The sequence below is a fragment of the Cnephaeus nilssonii genome, assembly GCF_951640355.1.
Source record: "Cnephaeus nilssonii genome assembly, chromosome: X".
Taxonomy (NCBI): Eukaryota; Metazoa; Chordata; class Mammalia; order Chiroptera; family Vespertilionidae; genus Cnephaeus; species Cnephaeus nilssonii.
This window is the reverse complement of record NC_137071.1, coordinates 115,627,827-115,641,919: the sequence shown is the minus strand read 5'-3', so window position 1 is coordinate 115,641,919 and position 14,093 is coordinate 115,627,827. Positions and strand designations below refer to the sequence as shown.

General features: G+C 40.7%; 1 protein-coding gene across 3 annotated transcripts in view; it reads right to left on the bottom strand.

The window, feature by feature from the left end:
- Positions 1 to 14,093, bottom strand: part of TENM1 (teneurin transmembrane protein 1) — a gene marked incomplete at its 5' end in the record, with an annotated part of 652,563 nt that overhangs the window by 35,452 nt on the left and 603,018 nt on the right. For all 3 annotated transcript variants that reach the window (XM_079765170.1, XM_079765171.1, XM_079765172.1), the window contains 2 exons: positions 1 to 511; positions 2,274 to 2,640. In XM_079765170.1, the coding sequence (XP_079621296.1) occupies positions 1 to 511; positions 2,274 to 2,640 (878 nt within the window). The remainder of the gene's footprint in view (positions 512 to 2,273; positions 2,641 to 14,093) is intronic.

Genomic DNA, 14,093 nt, shown 5'->3' with positions numbered 1-14,093 from the left:
TCATAAACGGTTGTCCATCCATTTTCATTACTTTTGGTAGCCAGAAGCCCAGTGTTTCCTGGATAGGTCATCAAGGCCAGGTTATAGCCTTGGGCTGATACTCTTTTCAGGACTCCATTGCTGCTTATGGTCAGCCAGTACACCTGCCCGCCAGGCACTACAAGCCAAAGGGGCATCCCGCCTGCATCCCTGCGAATATGCACAGAGTTGCCGTTGCTACTGGTAATGGCGCCCAAGTCACCTTCAGCATTGTAGGTGAAATTATACACATAGTCCCTTGTTATCAAGTTCAAGGTGTGCAGGTGGGTTCCATTGACGGTGAACTGGTAGAGTTCCTGATCAGCAGGTGAAGCAATCTCATAAAGGTTCATGTCATTCAGGTGGGCTTGGTTCCTACTAATGGTTCGAATTCGAACGTTCCCAAGGTCAGCCACATAGAGGGTGCCATCAGGCGACACTGCTAAAGAGGAAGGGGCTTTCATCTTTGCATCTTTGGCATAGCCACCATCACCTGTGGGAGAAAGACCCTGATTTTAATAATTGTCATCATAAGCATTTGTATGAAAAAACAGTATATAGAAATCACTGTGCATCAAGAATAATTTGAAAGGGAACAGTTAGCCAGCATTCTCTGCATGTCCTCCTTGACAAATTTGAAACCCATTATTCAAAATTTTTGAGTCAGTACCAATGAAGATAAACAGTAAGATGTAATTATCTCAGTAACTCCAATTTTGTGAAATCCTCAATCCTGCTGTTCAGTATCTATTGTACTGCAAGATACAAAAAAAAAAACAAAAACAAAAAACAAAAAAAACACAAAACACACACACACACACACAACAACAAAAACCCCCCACAGCAAATAATAACAGCCAACAAAATTTGGCTGGAAATCCATGAGACTTAATGCCTGTCAATGCTTATAGGATCTATCTCAGACCTTTCCAATCCTACTGTGCCTAGAGGACCTTTCTTCAGCTAATTCCCATTGTCACATTTGTCAAAGTACACTAAGTGTGTAAGTGCAACCATGATTCAGAACATCAAATTTGATAACTAGAATAGATATTAGATTTGTCTTGAATTAAAACTATAAGTTAGCAAAATAACTATAAAACTGTCCAGGAAAACATTAGAAATATTGATCAAAAGTTATATCGACCAAGTTGCTCTAGAGTTCTCTAGCCCAAGTAAAAGCAAAGGTTAAAAGAGAACCATTTGGGCCTGGATGAGCAGTTTATTAGGGCTGCAAGCAGCTTGGAGGGATTTTCACGTCCCAGCAACAAATGTATCTATTGACATTTTGAGGACGGTTTGCTATCTGGAATATCCATCCCATGTTATGGGGGAAAGGCTCTTTTTTTCTTTCTTCTTTCCCCCCTCCTATTTCAACTGAAAGCAAAGGGCACTGATGATTATGGAGAAAGTTTTGGAAATAACAAACAACAACAATAGAAGTAGCAGATTAATGTTTTGAGACCTCTCCATTGCTGTAAAGCTTTAACTGCACTCATGTGTCTCCGAAGCAGTCTGTTCCTAGTCCCGTTGGGTTTCAAATAGCACATGCTGTCAATTTGGAAAGCAGTCACCTAGGGCAGTGGTCGGCAAACCGCGGCTCGTGAGCCACATGCGGCTCTTTGGCCCCTTGAGTGTTCTAACGCCACTTCTTCAAAATAGACTCACCCAGGCTGAAAACCGACTTCTGTGCATGGGCCATGAAGTTTCAATCGCACTGTACGTGCGCACCCGCATGTGGCATTTTGTGGAAGACCCACACTCAAGGGGCCAAAGAGCCACATGTGGCTTGTGAGCCGCAGTTTGCCGACCACTGACCTAGGGGAAGTAATATTTTTCCTGAGCTAAATTACTAAATGTAGGTTTTACCTAGTTTCTCTTTCTCCAAAGTACAAATATCATTATGGTCCTACACTTGTATAATGGTCTTAACTTCTTAGAGTTATCAAGATTTGTATTTACATTAGTCTATCCTCAAACCAGGAAGGTGATATAATTGAGACAAATGACACCTATATTTAACAGATGAAGTAAGCAAGTAGTAAAAAGATTTTGTGGCTTTCCTGGGGCCACTCAGTGTGTCAACTGCAGAACAATCAGATACTAGGCTATCTGACCCCCAATGCACTGCTTTCTCCACTAGCTCATATTAATGTTCATAAGCAACACTTTGGTTTTCCTTTGGACTTTCCTGATGCATGTTTTTCTTTTGAAAACAGAGAGGGGGAGCTGGTGAATTGCTAAAAAGGTCATACCTGAAAAACAGTCACAGTTGGGATCAATTTTGCAATCACAGTCAGTGGGGGCACCAGCCATGATGGAGATCTCCCCATTGGTGGTAACTTGCTGAATGCGGTTTACTTTCCTCTCGTCGGTTTCAGCTATGAAGAGCAGGCCGCTGTGGGAGACACTGATGGCCCTTGCTGACTCCAAAGTGGAGTGAATTGCCACCTTGCTGACCAAGAAATGATCGATACCTGGCACCTGGCAGTGAATGGGGCGCCCTGCAATGATCCGCACGCGCCTGTTCTCAGAAATTTGCAGCACAATATTGTTATCCAAGACATACAATGAATTGTCCATGGGATTGACTGCAAGGTCTGTTGGCCACTCTAACCGCACCTGCAAAAAGAACAGAACACACACTATTAGGTTATAATATCTTTCCAGGGGCAGTTTTACCTTGGAAAAAAACTGGCTTATTGGTTGCTCTTGTCTCAAGAATTTCAGCAATGTTGGTGTTGCCTTCAAAGTTGCAGGAGGATGATTAATTCAATGTTCTATAAAAATATCTATCATTTATACCATTTCAAGCATAATATATATTTTTTGCAATAATTCCAGAAGGGTCCTCTAGAGCAGCGATTTTCAACTTTTTTCATCTTATGGCACACATAAACTAATTACTAAAATTCTGCAGCACACCAAAAATACATTATATATTTTGCCAATCTGACAAAAAATAGGTATAATTTTGATTGATTTACAAAAAATATAATAGTAATTACTTACCCTTTTTGCTCCAAAGTGGCTTTTTAAAAAATTAGGTGCCTATACTTGCATATAAGGATTTCTACCAAGAATTAACCAATCAGATGCAACCTTATTGTGCGACGTGACCATTATATGACCTACATATTTATGGTTCAAGACAGGGCATTCACAGCAGATGGCTACTGTGTTGGCTGTTATCATTTTATCATTTAACACTGTAAGGGAAAAGAGGTTAGTGCCCCTGACTAAATAGTCAGGTACTGCATGTTTTAAAAATTATTGCAGCACACTGGTTGAAAATTGTTGCTCTAGAGCAGTGTTTTTCAGAGTGTGGTCTCTGGACCAGTAACAACAGCATCACCTAGGAACTCGTTAGAAATGTGAATTCTCAGGTTCCAACTTAGACCTATTGAATCAGAACCTCTGAGTTGGGGGCCCAGCCAGCTGTGTTTTAGCAAGCCTTCCAGGTGATTGTAATGCACACAAAGGTTTGAGGACCACTGCTTTAGGGCCTCTGTGTTACAATCATATGCAAATGTCTCTCACTGTCCTGTAGATGCATGGAAGAGCAAAGTTATAGAGACTTCTAGAAAACAGAATGCTGGAGAAACCAGATTTTACTCTAATAGCAACCTTTTGGGACAGGACCTTCCATTGGCATAGACCTAGCATTCATCTTGTGGCATATTCACGTACAGCACATCAATTGGTGATTTGGAATTCTAATTGACCTGGTTCACTACATATCTCCCTTTGCTCAGCAAAGAAACAGTTTGATTAGTTCTTTCATTGAATATTTCCTGAGTACTTTCTCTGTGCTAAGCTTTGTGATAGGCTTTGGGGATTCAAAATAACTATGACATTACTGCCCATGTTATGAAGAAGGAGGCAACAGAGAGAGTATGAGAGCACTTCACCCAGACTAGGAGTCAGGAAGCAGCGTATTATCAGAGAAAAAAAAATCCCATGTGCGGACACAGTAAGAGATTGGTCTTCTGCATGCCAAGGAGGAAAGGCCTCAGGAGAAACCAAACCTGTTGACACTTTAGTCTTAAACTTCTAGCCTCCAAAACTGTGAGAAAATAAATTTCTTTTGTTAAAGCCACCCAGTCTGTGGTACTTTGTTAAGGAAGCCCTAGCAAACTAATGCACAAGGCAACGGAGAGATATACATGTCTAGCTTTATTCTGGCTGTGGGAAACTGCTGAAGGGCTTTAAGTGGGAGTGTGCCATAGTCATAGTCATATTTAGGCACTAGAGGGATCACACTGGCTTCTGTTGAAACTAAAATGGAGGAGGAGGAGAGATGGGAGGCAGGCTGATAGTTTAGAGCAGTGGTTCTCAACCTTTCTAATGCCGCGACCCTTAGGTGACCCTGCTAGCGGTTCTCAACCTGTGGGTCGCGACCCACAGGTTGAGAACCGCTGCTGTAGAGCCTAAGACCATCAGAAAACACAGATATTTACATTACGATTCATAACAGTAGCAAAATTACAGTTGTGAAGTAGCAACGAAAATAATTTTATGGTTGGGGGTCACCACAACATGAAGAACTGTATTAAAGGGTCGCGGCATTAGAAAGGTTGAGAACCACTTGTTTAGAGGCTCCTGCAGTGGTCCAGGTGAGGGATGATACTGGCCTGAACTAGGATGGAGAGAAGTAAATGGATCTGAGACACATTTAGGAGTTAGAAACAAGGATTGATGTGTGTATGTGTACCTTGTACCATGTGGTAGGCATTGGGGATCCACAGACCAACCAAACATGGCTCCACTCTAGTTCCTTTCTGGACACAGGAATTAGCCCAATGCCTGCCCTGACATCTCCTTGATAGCTACTATTTATCACTGGGCACATCTCAGAGAACTGTATTATATGCCCTCTCACCCCACCACTAACTTATTCTGTACTTTATTTCTCATCTCCTAGCCCAGGCAAGAAAAATCTGGGCAGAAAAATCTGTCCCTTTCCTGTTCAAGATAGTAATAGTAATGTAGCTATTCTTTGTGTCTTGAGTGAATGCCCAAGGAAAGCTTTGTTTTTCTTAATGAATCTGAATGTTAGAAAACAAGATACAGATTGTCATTGCATTCTGAGGCACACTATTTCCCTGGATGGAAGAGGCCTTACACTCAGAATCAAGTAGATAAAGGTCAGTCTGAGATAAGGCCCTCCTTCTAATTCTGTCTTTTAATGGAGGACAACTAGTGATACTGTAAAGGAGACAAAGGTTTTGTTTGACCTCCTCTGTAGCACCACTCAGGGCTCTTTGCTCCCTGTCTCAGAGTGTCTCTCCCAGACAACCAGCAACCTCATTCTGTCTCCATGTCTTTGTGTGCCCTCAACCTCCTCATAGGCTGGCCTTCTCTGGTTGGCACCATATGCCTCTGAGCAGCTAGGAATTTGAATGCTAATGGAGTATAAAGCTGAGCTTGTGTTGTGCATGTTCTACAGAGCCTTTCAGACCGAGGCCATTGGATAAGCATTAAACACCAGCTTTAACAGCTCCCAGAGCTGTTTGCTTTGATGTGTTCCTCAGCACGTCTGTCTGAGGGCTTTGCACGTCAGTGCCCTGCCACCGCGAGAATGAGCGCCTGCTACTGCGGAGGGCGCCGACTCCTCCTCCACCACGTGACCCCGCTTGGGACCTCGATATACACCATCATGCTTGCACAGAAGCTGTCTGTGGAAATAAGCAGGGGCTGCCTGAGGAAGAGGAAATGTATTTATTTCAGTACAACACTCCTATTTTGATCGAGTCTGAAGTCAATGACCCAGAAAAAACAAAGCCGGCAGAAATGACATTCTAATTATCCCCAGTCTGAAAGCTGAGGCCAGGACAGAGGCCAGGGACAACACACCTGGCAGGAGTCAGAGAAGGACATGTTTCAGACTCTGTTCGCTGCTGTCAAGGCTGCCTCTGAGATAAAGGCTGGTCGTTGGAAGATAATCTGTTAAATTCTCCAACTTGCTCAACTGATTTAAGTCAATACTATTTGTGTCATGTTTATTTAATATTAGCTCAAAAATACACCAGCTATTGTGTCTGTTTGTTTTCTTTTCCATCAAATAAGTCACCCTCTGGCAGTTTCCTGTAACTAAAGTGACCTTTGTGCTTCTGAGACACTTTCTCTACCAGCTGCACAGAATCCCTGTAATTCCCATTTGATTTGGCTGGGCAGCTTGTCTATGAAATCCACTCAGATGAAAGATGTGTGGCTACTTAGTAGTCTAGGGTCTGCCTTTTCAGAAACTGGACCTTTTCACCTCTCTCAGGTTGTCAATTCCTTTTATATCCTTCTGTTAAATACTCCCATTTCCAGGTAATTTTTCAAGGAACCGGTGCTTTGGACCCACATAATAGAAACACTATTATTTCCTACCAAGGCATTTCCTTAACACCAGCTAACATGGAATGGAGTCTGTGAGCTACTGGCAGTCAGAATTAGCATCTATTAGTTGCAGAGACCCAAGATTTATATGCTACTGAGGTGGGGCTGAGAGTAACCCCTGAGGGTTGCTGGCATGTATCCAAGTAGATTCTGTGGAGAAATACACATTTCTGTTTGGGCCATGGGAGCAGAAAGAGATGTAGGCACAACAGTTAAGCTCTAGAAACTCTGCTAGTGACCTAGCCTACAGGCAAACCACTTGGCCTAATTTGTGACCTTGTAAAAATACATTAATTTGTTTGAAATGTCAAAATGTATTTAAACTAAACTAGCATGAAAGGTCACCAGTGTAGCCGCCAGCTGGTGGGCATGCCCGTCTCCCAACAACCTGCCCTAAGAAACAACTCTGAGCAGAAAGGAGCTCTCATTCTGGAAGTCAGGCCTTGACAGCACTATGTCTTCTTCTGCTAATCGAAAATTTGCCTTAAAGGGACTTGACTTGCAGGTCAGCCAGTTCCATGGTTACTTTAAAGATCTAGCTAATTTTGACCTAAGTAGTAGTTTATAAAGTGGCAGAATCCTAGAGGGAAAAATCCATGTGTAAAAGCGATATCTAAAGATAAGCCCTTGATTAGACTGAAGTAGAAAAATCCCTCAATTATAAACTTAACCCCACAATGGAGACATAGACTATAATTTGTACACTTGGGCTCTCTCTAACAGTCTGAAGGCTGGGTCCTTCCTTAACTAGTATACAGCCCTAGGCAAATGAGGTCTCCTCTAGGAGTCTCTGGTTCTCTCATCTGTAACAAGGAAAAGAGGCTAATGATAATCTAGCTAACTTCTGAGAGTTACTTTACAGTGGGTTACTCTCGAGTGGGTTAAATGAGATAGTGATGTAAAGTGTTCAGCCCAGTGCCTAAGGGGTGATAAGTGGTATTAACATTAATAATGGCTTCAAAGTCATAGACCTTTAGATCAAGAAGGAATCTAGTTTAGTTAAATATACAGGGTGTGCCCCCCAAAATGTATACATACTTTAAAAGCTGATAGCTCAAATTTCACTCCTTTTCAGGTTTAACTGATTTGAAATAATGGGTGAAGCCAGACTAAGCTTTGAACAAAGAAAATTTATCCACTAGACTTTTTTATGGGGATACATAAAAGATAAAGTTTACAGTACAAAATTGGCAACAGTTGACGAATTGAGGTTGTACAAATACCAAACTAAATGATTCTTGATGTTTGCGATTCCATTTGCATTATCAGCAATGCCTGGACCAGAATGGTTATCAGTTTGAAAACAGGTGTTGACAAAAAAATTATTCATTTATGTAGATTCTTTTTAATTTTTGAAAGTGAACTCTATGGTAATAAACACTGACTTTATCATCATTCAAATTGTGTATACATTTTTTGGGATACCCTATAGTTTCCTTTCAGCTCTGTTTCCCACATTAATGTCTTCATGAATTTTGCTTTACCTGTACAATACTCACACTATTGTTGACTTAATATTCTTTAAATTGACCTATTTTAAAAATAAAAATAGTTGCCACCCCTTCCTTTGAACTGTTCCTAATCATTAACATCTATAAAATTACAGGCCCACTCATCTGAGCCTTTAATGAAAGTAACTACTGTTTACTGAGTGCTTCCTACATGTCAAGCTCTTTGCATGGAAAGAAACTATTAATATCCCCACTGTCAGATATGTGTTCTTAGCCTCTATGTCGTCTGATTTCTCACCTAGAAGAGTGAACATATTCCTTCACACTGTCTTCACCAAGTCTGGCCTCCCCTTTACTTTGTTTGAATCAACCTAAAGGGGGTGCTCTCTTTGGCTGAGACGATAAAAACTCATTACCAGTTGAGCAATTTGTCTTTCTCATGTGTTATCTTTCAGTTCAATGCTTTGTGGGTCCTACTTTGTGCCAGGCACTATTATAAAGGTAAATAAAACAGGTTCCTGCCCTCGATTATTTCAAAGTTAAGCCAGATACAGAAACAGGTCATTTCAAAATAATGTGGTTAAATAATATGGCAGGCATATGCCCAGGGTGACATAAAAACACAGTGAAAGCGATTTGGAGAAATACTCCTAGAAAAGGAATGTGTAACCTTAATCTTGAAGGAAGAAGCAAAGGTATTGAGAAGAAGCAAGGTGGAAAGATTGATCTCAGTTGAGGGAAAAGTATGAACAAAAGGATAGAAGCATGAAATCTATGGGAGTGAAGGAAGGAACGATGGTCTGGGAAATAAAGTAGGGTGGGTAGTGGCGGCAAATAAAGTTAAAATGTTTTTCAGGGACAAGGTTTAAATTTCTCCAGTGAGGCATTATTGCCATTTGGGTCCAGATGATTTTTTGTTGTGGGGATGTCCTGTGCGTGGTAAAATATTAGCAGCGATTCACTGGATGCCAGTAGCATCTGCTCCTGAATTGTGACAACCAAAATTATGTCCAGATATTGCCAAATGTCCCCTGAGGGGCAAACTTGTCTCTTGTTGAGAACCACTGGCCCAAGTCATGGAGGGCTGCTTTACTAAGAACTTTAGATTTAGACTGTGGTGTTGAGGAGTCAGTGAAGGTCTTTAAAGTTGGGGGCTGATATGGTCAGTTTTGTATTTTAGAAAGATCACTTAGGCTGCAGTTTGGGGGGGGCAGGCTGAAGGAAGACCAGCCTGATGATGCAGGAGAACCTATTTACATGTCATCTATTCACCAGTACCTCCATCCATTTAAACAGTCTTCCATTCAAGCACCTGACAAACATCTGAGTGCTGATCTGGGTAGACATAGTCCTTGCCTTCATGGTGCTGACAATCTGGAAAACTGCTTCTCATACTTAAAAAATTTTTTTCTTTTGATTTACAGAGCCTTTTGAGAATGCTATGAAGTTATGTACTTTCTCCCTAGACAAAGGCTCAGATGTAGTAGAAGAAAGTCATTAGGGGCTCAGATTCTGGAGTTAAGACTTCCTGGGTTCAAAATTCTATTTATTATTTGCTAGCTTTGCGTTCTTGGAGGAAATCAGTTAACCTCTCTGAGCCTCAGTTTCCTCTCTAGAAATTGTGTATAGCAATAATATCTTCTCAAGGGTCCGACCTGCATTACCACAATTTGTCCACCATCCAGAACTGAAATATCATTGCTGACATGTACACATAAGGAACTGTTTGACATTGAAATTGGGACTCAAAAGAACTGTTGGCCCAGAAAGAAACTCACTACAGACTGATTCATTTGCCTCTCAGCATAACCATTATTGCTTGTCTCATTTTCGGTTCTTATAAGTATATTTCTAGTATCACATGATCTCACTCATCCAGGGGAAATAATGAACAACATAAACTGATGAACAAAAACAGAGCCGGAGACAGGGAAGCAGTGATCAGACTGTCAAACCTCAGAGGGAGGGTAGGGGAGGGTGGGGGTTAGGGGGAGAGATCAACCAAAGGACTTGTATGTATGCATATAAGCCTAACCAGTGGTCACGGAAAACAGGGGGGTGGGGGCATGCGTGGGGAGGGGTTTGGGATGGGAATGGGGGGATGAAGACAAATATGTGATACCTTAATCAATAAAGAAATAAAAAAATAATATCTTCTCAAGAAAAATCTACATACAGCACTTAGCACAGTGCCTGGTACACAGAAAGAGGTCTGTAAAGGCTATTTTATTATAATTGTTATGATAGAACATGCCTGTATTTCTTCTGGTCCCTGTCTGGCTACCTCAATGTTGTCTTCCTTGGCTACCACATGAACTCCTAGACACAATCATATAGTCATGCTCTGTTAATGTTTCCCTTGCTTCTGTCACCAGATATTTCCACCTGATCATTTATTCCATTATTTGAGAATCCTTCTAAGCTATGGGTCTGCCAAGAAATATTTGGCGTATATTGGGGCATATTATTTCACATATATTTTCTAGACAATTTCAGGCTAGCATTTTAGCTTATTACTTGGATCCCCTACTGTTATCAGTAACAGTATTCTTGATACAATTCCAAGTTCAGAACACACTACTTTAATTAACTTCCTTTGTTCTGCCAATGAATGTCTGTTTATCCCATTTTAGGCACTAGGCTAGGCATTAGGGAGCAAGCTCTAAACAAGATAGACTGGATCCTTCCCTCACAGAGTTTATAGTCTTTTGCTGACTTCATTTCCTTGATTTTCCAGTATATACAAGGGGTTGCTAGTGACATAGATCAGTAAACTATTTCTGTTCCATTCCATCCATTTTAATGGAAGAGCCTCAAAAACTATCATGGCTGTTACTATCTTTTACAATTGCCATCAAGTGCTAATAACTTTTCTCAAAGTTCAACTGTGCTGAAAAAACCAAGTTGTTTGCCAAAAGGCCTTCTATCCCCATCCCAAACATGACGCTTTGGTTCTCCCTGCTTTACTACATTTCTAGCCTTACAGCTCATTTGAAAAACAACTTGGTTTGATTTTTATCTCTGAGGCCTCTTCAATAAGAATTCTAAGGAAGAATATGATTATTCCTTCTGTAGTAGGCCAGCCTTGGAGAAGATACAGTGACGGGACTGAGGGCTCTCTGCCAGGTGTTCTGCCAGTGCCATGTAGATTTCCCTATGCTTCTAAAAGCTGATAATTGCAGACTGTTAGCATCACTTTTTGTCAGTTTCCAAATGGCCTTCTCATTTCTTGACACTGATACTGTCTGAGCTTTTATAAAAGAAGGAAAAAGCTGTCTGGAGAAAGTTTGGTTTTCTGCAGTTGCAAAACACCATGACACCTTTGAGAGTGATGACCCTTATTGATCTTGCTTTTAAAAAGTGGAAATTATTAGAAGATGAAATACATCAGGACTACATGGACTTGTCAACCAGCAAATTATTTCCCATTATCTCAGATTCACACTTTTGTATTTCTCTGAATCATGAGAAAGAGTTTGAAGAACCTCTCAACCTTTGGTCAAATGCATCAGCATGGTCTGTCTCCATGGCTGCCCAATCAGAATAACTGACACTTTAGTCGAATTATTCATTGCAGATGAATAGCCAGGATCATCAATCTAACCAAGAGTCACAATTGGACTGCACTTTAGAATCATTCTACTGTACAGCCTATAGATTAAATTACATCTACATCATTGTTCCTAAAACATTTTGGGAGTGGAGGAAGCAAAGTGAAACAAAACAAAACAACCCCAAGGTAGTCCTGGTGTATTTCATCTTCTAATAATTTCCACTTTTTAAAAGCAATATCAATAGGGGTCATCACACAGAAAGGTTTTTATCATGCTTTCCAACTGCAGAAAACTGAATTTTCTCTAAATGGCTTTTATAACTTTGAAGAAGATCAGACAGTTTCAGGATCAAAACAAAATGTTGAATTTGTGGTTACTAAGATGACTACAGTAGAGACTAATAGTTCCAGTCCTACCCTATCACCATTCACTCCTTCCTCTTTAATAGTAAATCCCCAATATTTCATCTGGGCACACTGCTCTCTAGAATAGAAGACATTCCAGCCTTATTTGCAATTATCTGTAGCCATGTGATCAAGTTCAATGCAACCACAAGTAAGAAAAAATGTGGAAAAATCCACACTTTTATATTCTTGTTTTAAAAAGCTGGTAAAGGAGAGCTGACATAACTGGAAGGAACCTCTTTTTGCCCTTCTTTCCAGACTGCAATATGGAAATACTGGTGAGAATTTTAGTAGATATCCTAGACCATGAGGTGGCCATGCAATGGAAGTTATGTGCTAGGATGACAGGGTGGAAATACAGGAGCCTGAGTCCCAGATGATTGGCTGCTATCTTGATTATGCCACTGTTATGTTGGGGGATAGGTTCTGTTATTCTCAGATGAATCTAATCACAATGAAGAAAATGTTCTGTTAAGCTTTATTCTTGACTGGTGCTACTGACTACACCATTATGGCCAAACTGGTTGAACAAAATTCTAGTTTTACATCACTGCATAGATCCCTGGTGTTTTCAAAATTAAATTAAATAGAAATAAATTAATGTCTGAAAGTGACAGACAGATGTGGTATAGTCCACTAGGGCAGTCCTTTATTAAGAGGATGACTAATTGCTTCAACTTAGTGATTAACCTCAAGCATTCTTAAATACACAGTGCTCCATCTTTGGGTACTTGTTCAAGCTGCTCTTCTAGCTCCATGACTCATTCAGAAATAGCTTCTCTATTATACTCTAAATACTTGTTTGCTTTCCTATATTCTCTATGAGGTCTGTGAGTCTTCAAGGGTAGGGATGAGATCTCATTCATTTTTGTATTCTCAGGATATGGTGTTACAGTTGGTAAATGTTGAATGAAAGCATTAGTGCTTCATCGACTGTAACATTTTTAATCCATGAAAGCATCTCTTATATATAAGACCCATGGCCAAGACACCTAATGCTGCCATGACCAAACACCAAAGGAGCAGCGGCTCTCCAGGTGGGTGAGGCGGGGGTGCGAGCTACTAGCAGCGATGGGCGGGGCGGCCAGCTGAGGCCAGCGAAAGTGAGCTATTTTTCATCAACTTGTTTGACTCAGCAAATCTGGATTTCCAGAGACTCACTCAGGTTAGTGGCAGTTTCCATACTTTCTCAATTGTAAGATGTGCATTTCCTACTCCCTCCATATTTTAACTTTTCTGAAGTGAGGCTGTGTCTTATAATCAATGCATACATTTAATGGGGCATTTTCCCCTGCCACCCAAAGTTATCAAATTAATGCTATGTCTTACGATCCACAGTGTCTTAGAATTGAGGTAATACAGTATTTCTATTTTGGTCTGCAGACTTTGGGGATTCCCAAGACTCTTTCAAGAAGGTATGTGAGGTCAAACCTATTATTTATCATCATCATCATCAATATCATCATCACTCGAGGACATGTTTTTATTGATTTTTAGAAAGAAAGGGAGAGGGAGAAAGAGAGAGAGAAACCTTGATGTGTGTGAGAGAGACATTGATCGGTTGTCTCCTGCACCTACCTCAACCAGTGATCGAACCCACAACCTGGGCATGTGTCCTGACAGGGAATTGAATCTGAGACCTTTTGGTGTACGGGATGATGCTTCAACCAACTGAGCCACACCAGCCCGGGAAAAACTATTTTTAAATACTATTATTTGACTTTTATACTTTCTCATGAGTGTACAATGGATGTTTCCAGAGGGTACCTAAGGCTAGTATACCTTTGTGTTTAAAAAAATTCATAATTTTAATTTCTAATAAGGTAAACATTGACAGATAAAACCCACATAAAGAAAAGCTCTTTGGGGTTCCCAATAATTTTTAGAAGTGTAAATGGGTCCTGACACCAAGTACTTTAAACAATAAAGATTTTTTTGTGGTCTTTATTTTTTATTTTTTAAATTTCTTTATTGATTAAGGTATTACATATGTGTCCTCATCCCTCCTTTAACCCCCCAACCCCTTCCCCCCATTCATGCCCTCACCCCCCTGGTGTTCATGTCCATTGGTTAGGCTTATATTCATGCATACAAGTCCTTTGGTTGATCTCTCCTCCTTTCCTCCACCCTTCTCTACCTTCCCTCTGAGGTCTGGCAGTCTGATCGATGCTTCTCTGCCTCTGGATCTGTCCCTGTTCATCAGTTTATGTTGTTCATTATATTTCACAAATGAGTGAGATCATGTGGTATTTGTCTTTTTCTGACTGGCTTGTTTCACT